The sequence below is a fragment of the Canis lupus genome, chromosome X (genome assembly GCF_048164855.1).
Source record: "Canis lupus baileyi chromosome X, mCanLup2.hap1, whole genome shotgun sequence".
Classification (NCBI taxonomy): Eukaryota; Metazoa; Chordata; class Mammalia; order Carnivora; family Canidae; genus Canis; species Canis lupus.
The window spans coordinates 69,970,412-69,988,296 of NC_132876.1; the positions used below are offsets into that span (position 1 = coordinate 69,970,412).

The following is a 17,885-nucleotide window of genomic DNA, read 5'->3' on the forward strand; positions in this document are numbered from 1 at the left end:
TATTTATTTATGAGAGAGAGAGAGAGGCAGAGACACAGGCAGAGGGAGAAGCAGGCAGGGAGCCCCACATGTGGGCCTGGATCCCGGGTGTCCAGGATCACGCCCTGGGCTGAAGGTGGCGCTAAACCGCTGAGCCACGCGGGCTGCCCAGCGTTCACCTTTTAAAAATCCAACTGGCCACCAAGGGACCGCTATTGAGGGCAAACATTTTGGTCACACTGATAGGTTTGCACCTTCTTTCTACTTATCAGCTGCGTGACTGCACCGTTTTTCCTGAGCCCGCTCCCTCCTTCATCAAATGAAGATATCATCTCCAGCCTGACAGGTTGTTAGGATGAAAGAAGCAGCATATGCGAAAGGTTTACTAGCTGGTGAATGCTTCCGGGAGCCCACCAAACCCGGCTCTCTCTAGGACCCTGAAAGACCCAGCCACGGTGGGAGTAGAGAAGGTGGTTCTTTTTTCAGGCTGGCTGTACTCGGGAGGAAGATGGAGGAAGATGGGCCCGCTCACCGCCTCTGTCTTCCTACTGCCCCTCACCCCCCAGCTGAGGGGGGGTCCTGGCGGGGGAGCTGGCATAACCTTTTCTTTGGTGAGTCAGCCTAGAAGGAATTTCTAGAGCTCCAATGATGTATAAGTGGTGCTTTGGGTTTGCCGTTTTAAAAGCTGCTCCCTCTGGATCAGAGCTTTTCTTTTTTTTTAAGATTTTATTTATTTATTCATGAGAGACGCAGAGAGAGGGAGAGGCAGAGACACAGGCAGAGGGAGAAGCAGGCTCCATGCAGGGAGCCCGACGTGGGACTCGATCCAGGGTCTCCAGGATCAGGCCCCGGGCTGAAGGCGGCGCTAAACCGCTGAGCCACCCGGGCTGCCCTGGATCAGCAGCTTTAAGACACAAACCAGCACCAGCGACTGGGAAGCAAAAGGAAATTGAAGGAAGCACGGCTTACTAGTAGGAACTTGAAGAAGTCAGCTTCTCCGGCCTGTTGTTCTCTCTTCTGTCAAACGGGGACGGCGATACCTATTTCACAGGGTCATTGCATTCCTAGTTGCGTGGGAGTGCTGGGTTGGGCGCCCTGGACCTGTCTGTTTCCATTCCCTTCTTGGTGAACAGACTGTAATCACAGAGCTCCAATGGAAGGCACTTCTTCCTCGGCGGCTCGTCTTTTCTAATGGCTGTCACTATTGAACACCCCCCTGCTACAACTGAGGCAACAGGAGCAGTTCAAAGAAATTGTATCGCCGGAGATCACACAGGTTGCAATTTGTAAAGCCAGGATTCAAACTCGCCTTGTCTAGTTTACCTCTTAGGTATCAGAATGTGTGAGGGGGCTTAATTAAGTTGGATCTTCTGGAAGGCCTGTCTTTAAATAGACTCAGACCAAGGGGGTAACCCCAACCTGACCCATTTTGAGAATGAACTCCGAGTGGAGTTTCAAGGGCAGGAAATAGGCCATCGCTACAGGAAACCTCGCAGTAATTGGGAGAGAGCTAAAAATGAACGCTTGCTTCCCCAGGCCTTGGGGAAACTTAAAATGTGCTCTACCAGTTTCCGGAGTTTTCTGTTGTGAGGGGGAGGTGAGTCCTTTATTAAACTGTATACAAATATATTACTGATATTACTGGTAGTCTTCTGTCCTCTCTCACTAAACTCTACCCCTTACTCATGGCCCCACAGCCCTCCACTCCCACCCCTCACCCCATAAACAAGAGGGACTTCAGTCTCCTATTCAAACCTAAGCTAGACTGAAGAAGCTAGAATAGGAAGGCGGAGTCATCTTCCTCTTAAAAGCAAACCTAAGGAGCGCCTGGGTGGCTCAGTTGGTTGGGCATCTAACTTTGGCTTAGGTCATGATCTACGGGTCCTGAGATCAAGCCCCACAACAGGCGGTCTGCTTGTCCCTCTCCCCCTGCTCCCCACTCCACTTGTTCTGTCTTGCTCTCAAATAAAATCTTAAAAAAAAACAAAACCCAAACCTGTGTGCCTGTCACATAGAACAAGAATGTTTTCTACACAGATCATGTTTCAACACATGGCTGCTGTTTTAAGGAATCAACCCAAGAGCTGAGGACTTCTACCAGAGAGTAGGTACCCTTCCATGTCATCTGTGCCACCCTCCTCACTCTGCACCCAGTTATGGGCATGGCTGCAAACACGTACTAACAGCAAAGTGACTGCCATGGCACATTTACCACTACAGACCATGCCAGGTATCGTGCAGCATAGGCAAGCAGGGTCAGAATGGTCTTAGGATAGCCCAGTTAAGAGCTGGACTACAGCCTGAGCTGCTCTTCACCCTAAGGGCTAAGGCAAATAGTCCCAGGAGAGTCAAGGTCCTAGCCCCAGTTGCACACACAAGGATGACTCTCACACAGCACCTTACCTATTTCTCTCATTTCTCCTGGCCAAGGCAGACCAAGGAGAGAGGATTCTTAACGGTTCATTCATTTGCAGCTCTATTTCCCGAAATTAGTGCTGTGTGGCAGGAAGAGTCCTGGCTTTCGCACCTGTCCCTTATAAAGCAGAGTGTTAGGTCATTCCACAGTGCTAGGGCAGGAAGGAGAAAGCAAGCTCCAGCTCCTCTGGGCAGCTCGGATGTTGGGAAATTTACTGCCCACATCAAAGAGAGATGACAGGGATCTCCCCGTAAGCTTGAGGGGACCCACAGCTGACCCCTCCCCCTCAAAAACAAAGCAGCTGATACCCAAATTTCTGCACAGGGTCATGTAATAGAAGGGACTTTTATTATATTTTTAAGATAATTCATACAGCCATTGATTATACAGAGCCACTTCTCAGTACTTTTTTCTTTCCACTTAAGAAATTGGAATATGCCATGATGAGGAGAAGAATGCCAAAACAAGATTGCTGGCTCATCACCTAGGGTACAAACACACACTTAATTGCTTGACACTTTATTGAACGCAAAGCAAGATTAAGCATCTTTGCCCTCGTTGTACACAGCTGAAGCAGGAGCCCAGGGAAGACTGCACAGCTTTCCTTGGCAGGGAAGATGTGAGCCCCTGTAGTTCCATCTTGTTGTGGGAAGACTAACCCATGTTCTGTCGGTTGCCGTAGCCACGAGGATGGGTGTCCTTCCAGTCATCCCACTCCCGAGCTCTGTGGAGCATTTGCTCATCATCCTCGTCCTCCTTTTGTTCCTGATCTTCCTGTTGCTGCGTACCTCTTTTGAGCTCTGCCACAGTGGAAAAATGAGAAAGCAAGGGTGAGAAATGGAAGGACTGTCAGGGGCCTCAGCTCCATTCTGAACAGAGCTGCAAAAAAGGAGAACAAGGAAGACAGGTAGCTACCTACCCCGGGGGCCGGAAGAGTCATGGAGAGTACTTACATTGTTTAATACCTGATGTGTTAAATAATAGTTAAGAAACGATGCTCTGAGTGATTTTCACAAGAAGGCAAGAACATAAAAGTTGAATTCGCAGAATGAATTCTATTTGGGGAAAGATTTCCCTCTAAAAAGGCCAAATACCACCTCTTGTATGTGCGTGTACACACACACACCAAAAACACCAACTGCCCAACAGAACTTACATCAGGCCAAAAAGGCTCAAGTAAAGAAATATTTAATGATTTGTGGTATGTCAGGAAGGAGGGACTGCAGGTGACTTTTCTCCTCCATCCAGTTCCTTTATTAGTTATTCACTTCTGTGTGTGTGTGTCAAACTGTAAATCACAGGGCAGTTGAACCTACCAGAAAAGAATATCTGCTATTTGACACTGGTTTAGAACAGGGTCTGAAGTCCAAATGGCACTTGTTATGCCATGTACACCCAAAAGAAATTAAAACAACTGCTACATCCCTCTTCTGCATTAATTTTGTATTTCCCTTTGTGAGGTAAAGGAGCCTTTTCCTGGCTACCCTGAATGTGCCCATGAGAAAAAAAATCTCATTACTATGATAAAGAAAAATGAAATGCACAGGATCTGAGCTCTTCCAACAGCTAACCTTTTTTTTAAACATTTATGGTAAAATAAGAGATACTGGAGATCACACAAAAATATATATGTTTTTATGAGGAGGCTAGATGTCTGTAGTCTCCATTTGGGCCAAGAAATAGAGCTTCTGTACCTATACCAAAAGCTTCTCCAAACATTTTCCAAATCAGAACTCCTCCCTTCCCCTCCCAAAAGGCAACCATTATGCCAAATTTTATAGTAGTAACTTCCTGAAGTTTATTGTAGCTTTATGACCCCAAATGCACATCCCTAGATGCCAGAGATGTCCATTTATACCTTTTTTTACTTGATGATTTTTAATAGAGTTGTGAAACCATCACCAATGAAAAATAATTTCCATTACCCCAAAGACACATCCTTGTGCCCACATACTGCTGATTCCCATTCCTTCCATACCCCTAGCCCCTGGCTGCCAGCAAGGTACCTCTGTCTCTCAAAGATGTGCCAGTTCTGGAAATTTCCTATTAATGGCATCAAACAATATATGGTCTTTGGGCCTGACTTCTTTCACTTAGCATAAAGTTTTTATTTTTTTTAAGGATTTTATTTTCATTTATTTTTAAAAAAGATTTTATTGAGAGAGAGAGAGAGAGAGAGAGAGAGTCAGTCAGAGACACAAGCAGGAGGAGAAACAGGCTCCATGCAGGAAGCCAGATGTGGGACTCGATCCCAGGTCTCTGGGATCATGCCCCGGACCAAAGGTGGAGCTAAACTGCTGAGCCACCAGGGCTGCCCAGGATTTTATTTATTCATGAGACACAGAAGGCAGAGGAAGCCCGATGTGGGACGTGATCTCGAAACTCCAGGATCATGCCCTGAGCTGAAGGCAGGCACTCAACCTCTGAGACACTCAGGTGTCCCTAGCATAAAGTTTTTAAGGCTAGTCTTCCTCATTTAAAAATATTTTAGTATCTTCTTAACCTACAGGCTTCAATTCCATCCCTTTCTTCCAAGTTCTCTATTGAAGGAATTAGAACATTTGACATGTAGAGTTTCCCCAAATCTGGATCTTGCTGACTGCATAGTCATGCTGCTGTTTCAATAGGGTCTTCTGTATTTCTGCAGACTGGCAAGTGGATACAAAGGCCTGATCTGACTCAGGGCTGATCCCTCTGGCATGACTCTAGCTGGTGCTGTGCTCCCTCGTCAGGTGTATGAGTAACATCTGTGTCTCAGGTGCTGTTAGCAGCTTTTGATGCTTGATGGCTGGGTTCACGGATTTTCTGGGGGTTTCAAAATGTTGATACTCCTAATTTTAACATTTATTTTTTATTAACTAGAATGCTTTTCTAAAGAGAGGCTTCCCCTCAACCACTCCTATATAGTTACCCAGGGGGAAAAAATACAAGATCAATGCTTGATTCTTTCACTTTATTTACCACTTACTAAGGTAATCAATGGGTTCCTTGTTCTCTGAAACTGAACAATTTTTGTTTTTAAATATGACTTACGGATTTAAATGTATCTGATGAGTTTTAACCAACCACAAGGTTTTCTAAAAAAATATGTAAATAAGCTTTTACATTTTAGAATAGTTTTAAATTTATAGAAAAAATTGAACAGTATAAATTTCCCTTCTATCTGTACCCAGTTTCACCTATTGTGAGCATCTTCTACTTTTTCCTTGAGATTTTACCTAACGTCCTTTTTGGCTCCAGGATCCCATCCAGAATGCCACATTATATCTGGTGCCCTGTCTCTTTATCTCTTTAGTCTCCTCTTGGCTGTGACAATTTCTCAGATATTCCTTGTTTTTGAGGACCTGGGCAGTTTGGGTGAGTACTGATCAGGTATTTTTATAGAATATCCCTCAATTTAGGGTTGCCTGATATTCTCTCAAAATTAGACCAGGGTTATGGGTTTTGGAAGAGTTATCACAAAGGCTGAAGGGCTTTGCCTTTCTCTTTTTTTTTTTTTTTTTTTTTTTTTTGCCTTTCTCATCCAATCAAGGCAACATACCGTCAACATCACTTCTCAATGCTGATGTTAACCTAGATCATCCGACTAAGAGAGTGTTTTTAAGGTTCCCAATGGTGATGTTACTCCCCCTGCCCCCTTCCACTTCCATACTGTTGTCTTTAGAAGTCACTGAACAGCCCACACTTCAAGGGTGAGGAGTTATGCTCCAAGTCCTTGAGTCAAGAGTATATTCACAAATTATTGAGAAATTTTTCTGTAGGGGAGCTTTGTCTCTCCTCGTCCATGTATTTATTTGATCATTTATCTCTTTCACTATAGACCCATGGATGTTTGATTTTTTTGTATTGTAATCCAATACTGTTATTTTCCTTTTGAAATTCTTCCAGTTTTGGCAAGAATTCTTTTAGCTGGCCTGTGTCTCATTAACATACTTAAATTGTGGGGTTTTTTTTAAAGGTTTAATTTATTGATTCATGAGACACACACAGACACAGGCAGAGAGAAGCAGGCTCCCTGCGGGGAGCTCGATGAGGGACTTGATCCCAGGGTCCCGGGATTACTCCCTGAGCAGAAGGCAGACGCTCAACCACTGAGCCACCCAGGCATCCTTTATAAGATTATTTATTTATTGAGTGCTTCTTTATTTCTAGTACAAAAGATGCTTTAGGCTCATCTTGTATACTCTCTGCCCCAGCCTAAAAGCAGCCATTTCCCTAAGTGGCCTTTTTTTTTTTCTTTTTTTTGGGGGGGGGAATGATATTAGAAACCCAGATGTAGCCTCTGGCTGTGCTCATTGCTATTGCCTATTACCCTTTTTAAAGCCACAATGTCTCTGGCCAGTGGAGACATTTTCAAATTAGCTTCTGAGTCCTATTGATATGACCCTAGTTAGCTTTGAAAACGTCTTCCCTGTCTCCGTAACAAGATGTTCCTAGTTCATCTTGTCCATTTCCTGCCCCAGACTTGGAATTAGCTATTTCTTTAAGGCATCCTGGTTTCTTTTAATGGGAATGGTCTTTCAAGACCACAAGCTGTGCGTTTACTTTTCAATAAAATTTCTCAAAATAAATAAATGAATGAATGAATAAATAAAATTTCTCATGAGTTCCTATTCAGCACTACAGGTTTATTTCTAACTTAAACGTTTTTGAAATTACATCTGTATTTTTCCACACTAAAAGTCTTACTTCTCAAAGACAGAGGATAGGATTAGAATAATTACGTATATTATCTCACATTACACACAGCCTTGGAATAACACTAACAATTCCACCAATATAATGACTGAGATCAGGTTTTTTTCCTTACATACGCTTTCCCCAATTTGCCATTTTCAAAAATAGTTGTACTGTATCTCCAGTATCTGAGCACCAAGGCATATAAACATTACATACTCTGCTCTCTCCCTTTTTATCCCACTTAGTTTTAGTTCTACAAGTGACTATAGTGCTCGCCACCAGTTGATGTCCTTCTCATCATTTTGGTTGTCTGAAGCTCATTCTCTAGCAAATTCCTTAGGAGGGGATCGTGGGAACAATATTTCCTGAGCTCCTGTATGTTGCTAAATGTCTGTACCCTTTATACTTAACAGCTCGTTTTACCGGATATAATATTCTTGGCTCACATTCCTCCCCCTGAGTATCTTAAATATGTTACTCTCCATTTTATTCTGGCACAAAGCATTAATGTTACAAAAGTTGGAGGGTGATGTAGAATTTTCTTTCCTTTATAAATCATCTACTGTTTTTGCCGAAATGTCAAAGTATTTTTCCCTCTTCTTTAAAGTCTAGTAATTTTATTACAATGTGTCTTGTGGTTGGTCTCAGGTACACGGTGTGCTTTATCAAAGTAAATTTCTTTTTTAATTCCAGGAAAGTTTCCTTAACACTAGCTTTTAGCATTTATTCTTTTTCCTTGCTTTGGTTTTCTTCTGCAGATAATCCTGTTATCTGTAAATCAGATATTCTTAGCTATCTTTTAGTACTTGACACTTTTTCTCGAGTTGTGTTTTTTATTTAAAAGTTTCCTTTAAAAAAATTTTTTTAAAGTGTGATACCAGGGTCCGAGGATCGAGTACTGCATTGGGCTCCCTACAGGGAGCCTGCTTCTCTCTCCCTCAGCCTATGTCTTTGCCTCCCTCTCTGTGTCTCTCATGAATAAATAAACAAAATCTTTTTAAAAATTTAAAAAAGAAACAATAAAAGTTTCCTTTTTTACCTTAGCAAGGCTTTTTGTTTTGTTCAATTCTTGTTTTCTTCTGGTTTAGTTTTTACTTCTGAAATAATTCTCATTTCTCACAAGTTGTCACCACATTTCTGTTTTATGAATCCTGCTTTATATTGTTTGTCCATGTCTTAAACAGTTTTCTTAATGCCTTCCAACTAATTTTGAACTATATATTTTTTAGCAATGAACATATTAACTTCATCAAAATTTTTTTATTTTTATTTTTTTTAACTTCATCAAATTTTTAAAAACAGTATATATATTTTAGATTTATTGGTTTTTGAGTGTAACTTTCTGGAAAGTTTTTGATTCTCCCCTTTCCCCCCTTTATAATAATTTTGTGTGGGATGTAACCTTGATAATTTTACATTAAATTTTTTCACAGCTTGAGATATATTTCACATACCATAAAATCCACCCATTTAAAGTGTACAGTTCAGTGGTTTAGTATATTCAGAGATGTGCAACCATCACTGCCATCTGTTGTTCATTCTTATGCACAGTAGGTTTTCCTGAACTTTTAGAAAGTATGGTTCAGGGTGGCTCTTCAAACGTCAAAGAGGCTCCCCTTTCTGCTGCTTTTATGTCTGTTAAAGAAATACTATGACTTGCTTCATTGGAGTTCTTGGCTCTGGTCCTCTCTCCCACTTTTATTTGAATCTTCTCTTTCCTTCTTCTTTATGGTCCCTGTTCTACTCAATTTCAATTCCATTCTCAGCATATTCTCCTCAGTGTGGGACCCTGTCCTGGAAGCAAGATCTGGTGGGTCCTTTTTAAGAGTTCTTTAAAGATTAGACTTCTCCATCTCTTTCAGACTCTGACCACAGGGTTCCCTGAACTCAGTTTTTGTTGGAGGGCAAAACCCCTCCCATTTCAACTGCTGTCCTTAAATTGGTACTGCCACACTTTTAAGGGAATACCTGTTTGCTGTTTTGGAATTCTGCTGTTTGTCAGTTCTCTCAGATGGTCTGTCAACACTTTCTGCTTTCTCCTACACAGATGCCAATCACTTGTTGATCTTGTGGTTATGAGTTACTTGCTCTTATTTGTTTTTATTTTGAAGTTCAGGGGGATATGCGGTCACCTAGTTTGTTGAAAAATGTTGCCCAGATTTTTTTCTTTTGTGTTATTACTGAAACATACATGTAAACGTATACATAAACGTGGCACAGCTCAATGAATTTCCACATCTGAACACATCCATGTAATCAGCACTCAAATCAGATGCAAAACACTAATTCCACAGAAGTCCCCTTCAAGTCCAATTTCATTCATGATCCCCCACTAAAGGTGAACACTATACTGGTCTTTTTTTAAAAAAATTATTTATTTATTCATGAAAGACACAGAGTGAGAGGCAGAGGGGGAAGCAGGCCCCATGCAGGGAGCCTGATGTAGGACTCGATCCTCAGACTCAGGGATCACGCCCTGAGCCAAAGGCAGATGCTCAACCGCTGAGCCACCCAGGCGTCCCACTATACCAGCATATACAAGTTTCACCTGTTTGGGCACTTCCTATGAATGGAATCGTATAGTGCATGTTCTGTTGTATCTGGCTTTTCTCACTCATAATTAGGTTTGCAAAATTCTATCTTTGCCACTGATAGCTCAAGAACTAGAGGTAGTTCAACCTTACTGCTAAATAGTATTTTATTCTGTGAACACACCAAAACTACTTTATCTATTTTATCCTATATAGGCATCTGAGTAGCGTCCAGCTTGGGTTATTACAGATAATGCTGCTTTGGACATTCTTGTATAAGCCTTCTGTGGACAAATGGTCTCATTACTCTTAGGTATAAACCTAGGAATGAAACTACCAGGTCAGGAGGGTACACATATGTGCAACTTTTGTGCATCACCACCACCACCATCCCAGGATTCTCTACATCTTTATTGCTTCCTTTATTCAGTTTACTTTGGGTTTATTTTGTTTCCCCCAACTTCTTAAAATAGAATCTTAGGTAATTAATTTTACCTTTCTCTTCTTCCTAATAGAAGTATTGAATATTATACATGTAAGTATTGGAAATTATACATTTCCCTGTCAGCACGGCTTTAGTTGTATGCCACAAATTTTAATATATTTTGTCATTCAGTTAAAAATATTTTCTCTTTTTGACCCATGAGTTACTTACAAGCATGTTGTTTAATTTAAAAATATTTGAAGACTTCCTAGGTATGTTGTTGATTGCTAATTTAATTCCACTGTGGCCAGAAAACATATTTAGCATGATTTCAATCTTGCAAACTTATTGAGACTTATTTGATGGCTCAGAATATCATCTCTCTTGGTGAATGTGCCATGTGCATTTGAAAAAAGGTATAATTTCCGGTTGTTGGATACATTGTTCTATAAGTGTAAAAGAGGTTAAGGTGGCTGCTAGCTAGTATTGTCCAGATAATCCATACCCTTACTGATTTTCTGTCTAGTAATGCTTTCTTAGTGAAAGAGAAGTATCAAACTTTCCAACCGTGCTTGTAGATTTGTCTGTTTCTTCATTTAAGTCTGTCAGTTTTTAATTCATGTAACTTAAAGCTTGTTATTAGATACAGACATGTTTATCACTGCTAAGTCTTCCAGATAAACTGCTCCTTTTGTTGGTATGAAATGCCCTTGTTTATATCCAGTAACACCTTCTGTCTTGAAGTCTACTTTATCTGATGTTACTATAGCTACTACAGCTTTCTTATGCTTACTGTCAGCATGGTATATCCTTTTTCATCTTTTTACTTTCAACCAATTCTGTGCTTTTATATTTAAAATGCATCTCTTGTAGACAGCATACAGCTGAGTCTGAAATCAATCTCTGATTTCTAATTTGAAGGTTTATTCCTCTTACATTTAGGATAATTACCGTTATGATTGGAATGGGATCTACCATTTTGCTATTGGTTTTCTGTTCACTTTATCTGTTTTATTTATTTATTTTTTGCCTCATCATTCCTGGTTGCTTTCTTCTTATTTTCACTATTGACTATAAAGCTTTGTCTCTTTGCATTAGTTTTAAAAATAGACTATTTTTTCAAATGGTTTTAGGTTCACAGTAAAACTGAATGGAAATTACGCAGTGCTGCCATACACTCCCTGCCCCCACAGATGCACAGCTTCCCCCACTATCAACATCTTGTACCAGAGTAGTACATTTCTTACAATCAACAAACTGACACATCAGTATTGTCCAAAGTCCAGTTTACAACAGGGTTCTTGGTATTGTACATTCTATGGGTTTGGAAAAATGTACATAATGACATGTATCCACTATTATGCTCTCATACAGAAGAGTTTCATTGCCCTAAAAATCCTCCATTCTCCACCTATTTGCCCCTTCTCCAACCTCTGGCAATCACTGATCTGTTTATGGTCTCTCCAGTTTTGTGGTTTCCAGAAAGTCCTATAGTTGTAATCATGGAGCATGTACCGTTCCCGGACCAGGTTCTTTCACTTAGTAATATGTATTTAAGGCTTTCCTGTGTCTTTTTGTGGCTTGACAGCCCCCCCTTTTTAATAAAAGCAATGAAGGGAATCCCTGGGTGGCACAGCGGTTTGGCGCCTGCCTTTGGCCCAGGGCGCGATCCTGGAGACCCAGGATCGAGTCCCACGTCGGGCTCCCGGTGCATGGAGCCTGCTTCTCCCTCTGCCTGTGTCTCTGCCTCATTCTCTCTCTCTCTCTGTGACTATCACAAATAAATAAAAATTAAAAAAAATATTTTCAAAAAAAAAAATAAAAGCAATGAATACTATACTATGGTCTGGATGTACCATGGTTTATCCATTCAACCTACTGAGGACATCTTGGTTGCTTCCAAGTTTTGGCAATTATGAATAAAGCTACCATAACCACTTGTGTGCAGGTTTTTGTACACTCAGTTCTCAGCTTATTTGGGTAAATGTCAAGGAGCAGGACTGATGGATCTTATGGTAAGAGTATGTTTAGCTTTGTAAGAAACTGTCTTCCAGAGTGGCTGTACCACCTGGCATCCCGATCAGCAGGGAGTGTGAGTCCCTGCTGCTCCATATATGTGCCAGCATCTGGTATTGTCGGTGTTGGATTCCGGCTGTTCTTATATGACATATGATGTTGGGCTTCTTTTCCATATGCTTATTTGCCCTCTATATATCTTCTTTGGTGAGGTGTCCATTCAGGTCTTCTGCCTATCTTTCAATTGAGGGGTACTTGTTTCCTTAAGTTGAGTTTTAAGAATTCTCTGTATGTTTTGGGTAAGAGTCATTTATCAGATGTGTTCTTTGCAAATATTTTCTGCTAGCCTGTGGCTTGTCTTCTCATTCTCTTGATACATTTTTAAAAGATTTTATTTATTTATATAATTTTATTTGGAGAGGGAGAGTGAGTTGGGGGGAGGGAGGAAAAGGAGAGAGGGGAGAGTGGGGGAGGGGGAGGGAGGGAGGGAGGGGGAGAGAGAGAGAGAGAGAGAGAGCAAGAGAGCGAGAGCACATCCCAAGCAGACTTCATGATGAGTGTGAGCCCAATGCAGGCCTTGATCTAATGACCTGGAAATCATGACCTGAGCTGAAATCAAGAGTTGGATGCTCAACCGAGCCACCCAGGTGCCCCTTGATGCATTATTTTTTAAGTGGTTGCTCTAGGTAATACAATATTCCCTCCTAACTTTCCAGTCTACTTAGAATTAATTTTGAACCATGTGGGAGGCAGCCTCAAAGATGGACCCCAACTATCTCAGCCTCCTGGTATTCATGCTTTTACAGAGTCCCCTCCCACACCACATGACCAACAGAATATGGCAGAAGTCATGGTATGTCATTTCCAATGTTAGGTTCTAAAAGATAACCAAGGCTTCTATGCTGATCATTCTCACTCCAATCATTCACTTGGGTGAAAGGAAGCTCCTAGCTGTGTGCAGTCCCATGAAGAGACCCACAAGGAGAGGCCTCCTGTCAATAGCCACATGAATGAGCCAATGAGCTGGAAGCAGATCCTCCAGCTTTCAGAAGACTGCTGCCCCTACTCAGAATCACCCAGTTAAGTTGATCCTGGATTCCTTGCTCTCAGAAAATATGTGAGACAATAAATATTTATTATTTTAAGTTGCTAAATTTTGGAGTAATTTGTTACAAAGCAATAGATATTATGCACTACTTTATATAAAACAAAATAATCTCACAAAAATGGTTCCATCTAGTCTGTCTTTTTTGCTATAGCTATCATGTATTACATCTACATATGTTATAATCTCCACTGGACGATATTATAATTTTTACCTTAAGAAGCCTTATGTAGTTTTGAAAAGGTGGGAGGGAGATAGTCTTTTGTATTTACCCATGTAATCACCATTTCTGCTGCTCCTCATTTCTGGATTATCCAGGTTTCCATCTGGCATTGTTCCCTTCGGCCTAAAGAACTTCCTTCAGAATTCTCATAATGCCAGTTTCAGGGTGAAGACTTCCTTCCGCTTTATCTAAAATGTCCTCATTATGACTTTGTTTTTATGGGTATTTCCACTGGGTATAAAATTCTGGGGTGACAGGTCTTCCCCACCCCCAACACTTATTTAGGTGTTCATTCCACTGTCTCTGGCTCCCACTGTTTCTAATGGTAAGTCAGAACAACTCATACCATTGTTTTTCTAAATGTAATGTGTACTTTATTCCTAGATGCTTTTAAGATTTTCTCTTTTCCTTTGGTTTTCAACAGTCTATGATGTGCCTATATGTGGTTTTCTTTCTATTTAACTTGCTTGGGGCTTGATTAGATTTCTGAAGCTGTATATTTGTGTTTCACTGATTTAGGGAACATTTCAGCCATAGTTTCTTCAATTTTTTTTTTCTGGCCCCTTCTCTCTCCCCTTTTCTACTAGTATTTTAATTGTACATACATACGATAGACCTTTTTACCTTGTTCCACAGGTCACAGAGGCTCTGTTTACTTTTTTTCCAATTGTTTTTGTTTCTCAGGCTAATTTGTACTCCTCTATCTTCGAGTTAAATGATACCTTCTTCTGTCACTGCCAATTTGCAGTTAACCTCATCCAATGGTTTCCAAACTTGAGATATTGTATTTTTCAGTTACAGAATTTTTTGTGTATAGTTCCTACTTTGCTATTTTTTCCTTTTTCTTCTTTTGTGCATGAAAATAGAATCTTTATTTTTAGTTATTACCCACCAATAAGAGAAAGTGAGGTTCACAGTTTTAATTCTTGACTCAAAGTGAATGAGGAGGCAAATTTACATCCAACAGATACAACTAATGGGCCAACTTTTTCAAGTTCAGACTATCTTGAAAGCCTGCAACATACCAGATATTGCTGTATTCTCTAGTGACAGAATGCCAGCAATGGCTGACACTACTACATAGAACTTGTGAAGTGTTTTTAATAGGAGGTATTGTCTAACTGTTGCTAAAAATTAAGAGGTTTATAAACATGTTACATGTCCAGAAACAAGGTACTTGAAAGTCTACCCACAATGATTTAAGAATGTGTATGTTGTAATCTCAGAAAGGGTCAATAGTTCATATGGACTAAAATAATACTTGCCTCTGGGTAGCAGGTATGTTTATAAATGTAAAATTATATTAGACATTACCTGCTGAGATTTCTTATTTTTTCATTCATATCAAGCATATTTTCCCCTCTGCTCTTGAGCATGCAAATAAGTTGCTTTAAAGTCCTTCTTTGTGAATTTCAACATATGTGTCATCTGGGACTGGTCTCCATTGACTGCTTTTCCTCTTGAGTATAAGTCACATTTTCCTATTTTTCTTTCCCCCATATATAGAGTAGTTAGGATGAAATCCTAGACTTTGTGCATGTTATGTTGCAGACATTCTGAATTGTTTCATTCCTCTATAGAGTACTGATGTTTATTTTTTTAAGGTTTGTTTGTTTATTCATGAGAAACACAGAGAGAGGCAGAGACATAGGCAGAGGGAGAAGCAGGATCCCTATAGGGAGCCCAATGCTGGACTTGATCCCAACACCTTGGGATCAGGGCCTGAGCCAAAGTCAGATGCTCAACCACTGAGCCACCCAGGCATCCCTGAGTTTTCATTTTAGCAGGTAATTCATTTGTCTAGAACCAAAATTCCAAATTCTCTTTCCTCTGCATTGGGCAGCAGCTGAATCCTCCATTCGGCTATTTTAGCCCTATCTAGGACACTTCGAGTCTATCTCAGGCATACATAGCTTAGGTGTCAGCCTGAGATTTAGGAAAGGTGTATATAGAGAATGAAGGCTCCTCCTCTGTGGTTTTTTCTTTTATGGGACACCGTCTCATTTTTCAGTTGCCAAAGTCACCCCGAACTCATTTCTCAATCAGTAACAGTGTACATTTCTATCCAAGTGTCACCTACCCCCACATCACCACAATTGCAGACTGCCAATGGGGGAGAAGCTGTAAGAAATAGGAAGCCCTTTCAAATGACCACTCCTCTCTGTGCTACAGTGGAAATAGCTCTGGAATTGGGAATTTTAAGACCTTAATTCAACTCCTAGCATGGCCACTTTCTAGCTATGTAGACTTTGTGTAAGTCAGTTCTCAGACACCATTTCCTCATCCTAATATGAGGATAAGAATGTTTGCTTCATAGGGTTGTTAAGAGGATCAAATGAAATAATACACAAGATAAGGAAACAGAGGCTCAGGGGGGACTAGATGATGTCTTACCTATTAATTGGTTACCTCAGGTCTGTCCATGCTTTTTTTTAACATACCATATTGCTTCCATCTTTATAATGGCCACCCTCTCCACCTTTCCCTTCCAAAGATGCCTCCAAGTATGTACCATGATCTAATTACCAAGTTGGGCACCAGGAATACAGTTAAATCAAAGTCCGTGCCCTTGAGAAATTCCAATCATTCCCTTCTTCTAAGTGTTGACTACCCTCCAGTCTGTGTCTGCTCTTGGTCATTCTCTAGTTCGTTTGTTCATTCATTCATTCATGAGTGACACAGAGAGAGGCAGAGACATAGACAGAGGGAGAAACAGGTTCCTTACAGGGAGCCTGATGAGGGTGGGACTCAATCCCCGAACTGGGATCATGCCCTGAGCCAAAGGCAGATGCTCAACCACTAAGCGACCCAGGTGTTCCTCTCTAGTTCCTTTGGATAGCTGTTTTATTATCTTCAGTTTGTAATTGTTATCAGTAGGAGGGACTGGCCTGATACAACCTACTCTGCCATTACCAGAAGTGGAACTGCTGTCCATGGATTTTTGCTTTTGCTATCTAGCTGCTGAGTCTGTTTTTAATGCCACGACATCTGAAAGGATTCCAAAATCATGAAGCTGCTGCATCCCCATCCTCCCAGAATCATCTGCTATTTATCTTAAAAATAAATGAAAAAAAAAAAACACTGCCTAGAATCTTTGTCCAGATTTCTGCTCCTAAGGGGCAAGAATACTTGGTCTGAATTTAATTTCTAGGGAGTAAGGAACCAATAGTATAATTACTTTCCTTCTACCCCTTCATACCTGGTGTTGTCTTGGCTACGCCCTGATCTGGTAATACTCCATATTTCTGATGCTGATCGTACCAGTCATTCACCGTCATAGATGCCAGACTTGGATAACCTGCTCCAAATACTCTGCAAGAATCACATTACATTTAGAAAACTAAACATTAATAGCACTATTAAAAAGCCTCTTTTCTTTATTTTTAAAAATTTTTTTTAGTCTCTTTTATTTAGTGACAAAACCTGTGTCTGTTTCATCCTTGTTCCCTTGTCCAGCTATCTTCTGAGTTTTGTAAACTCCTGTGAGGATATGTAAAAAGAGGCATCCAGGAAGGTACATTAAAGTCAAGAGCTTTCATGAGAAAATAAATAGCTCAGGATCATTGCCCAGAAAGCAATCCCAGAGGCCAATGTCCCACACAAAGCAGTGATGACAATGTGGAAGGGGTATTTATAGTTGGTGGGTCTAAAAGGTACAGAGGAAGGAGCCTTTCCTGCCACCCAACAGAAAAGCATCTCAAGAGCTCAGAATTAAATCCTAAACAGGCAAATCTGTCCTTTTGAGAATTGTAGCTGAAGGCAATAATGAGAAACAACTGATGTATGTAATTCTCCATTAGATTTCCTTCCTCTTTATGATTTATTTTTGTTGGTTTTCTTTTGAGCCTATTTTTCGGCTTGAGTTTGTGAGGGAAATGTCTGATGAAGACATATAAAAAAAAGACAAATGTATAAAGTATTAGAAAAAATACCCTTTTGATGAAAGAAAAACCACCACAGGTGAGGGTATGGCCTTTTTACAATGCCCATTCTGTCTGTTACTCATGCACTGTAACTGAGCCATAAAAGCAGGGGACCTACAAAGGCAACCCACTTTTTAGTACTACCTACTTGGCTTGGGCCACATTCCGAGTGAGAACGAAGGGTTTCATTGGAGGCCGGTCCTGATGAGAGGAGTAAGAAGTTGATTCCTGGAAAGGAAATTAAGTTATCAGAAGTGCATTTGCCATTTTGACTACCCCACTCTGCAGGCTCTTAAGTCTTCAGGTGCTTGACAAGCCCTGGATACAAACTTTGCCCACTCCTTATTTATCATTCTCTCAGAGACAGCAATTGAATACTATTGGTGGAGGCTGCTCATCTCTCCTAAGGAGGTCTGAGTATACTGCTGAAAAGGGAGGAGAAAGCTCTCCCAGAAATCATCTCATGAAAGGTAAAATGATCGCTCGGTTTTAAAACATTTCTCTCCAAAGAAGGAGATTCCAAAGGCTTTTTCCACGGTCCAGCTAAATCCCTTGAGCTGAATTTGAAGTCCCTTTCCTGAACCGCCA

The 17,885-nt window shown here is 40.8% G+C and overlaps 1 protein-coding gene across 2 annotated transcripts in view; it reads right to left on the reverse strand.

Annotated features, from left to right (window-relative positions):
- Nucleotides 1–2,721: 2,721 nt before the first annotated feature.
- Nucleotides 2,722–17,885, reverse strand: part of IGBP1 (immunoglobulin binding protein 1) — a 53,525-nt gene continuing 38,361 nt past the window's right edge. For both annotated transcript variants that reach the window (XM_072817311.1, XM_072817310.1), the window contains 3 exons: nt 17,446–17,525; nt 16,574–16,686; nt 2,722–3,195 (listed from right to left, as the gene is read on the reverse strand). In XM_072817311.1, the coding sequence (XP_072673412.1) occupies nt 3,050–3,195; nt 16,574–16,686; nt 17,446–17,525 (339 nt within the window). In that variant the 3' untranslated portion in view covers nt 2,722–3,049. The remainder of the gene's footprint in view (nt 3,196–16,573; nt 16,687–17,445; nt 17,526–17,885) is intronic.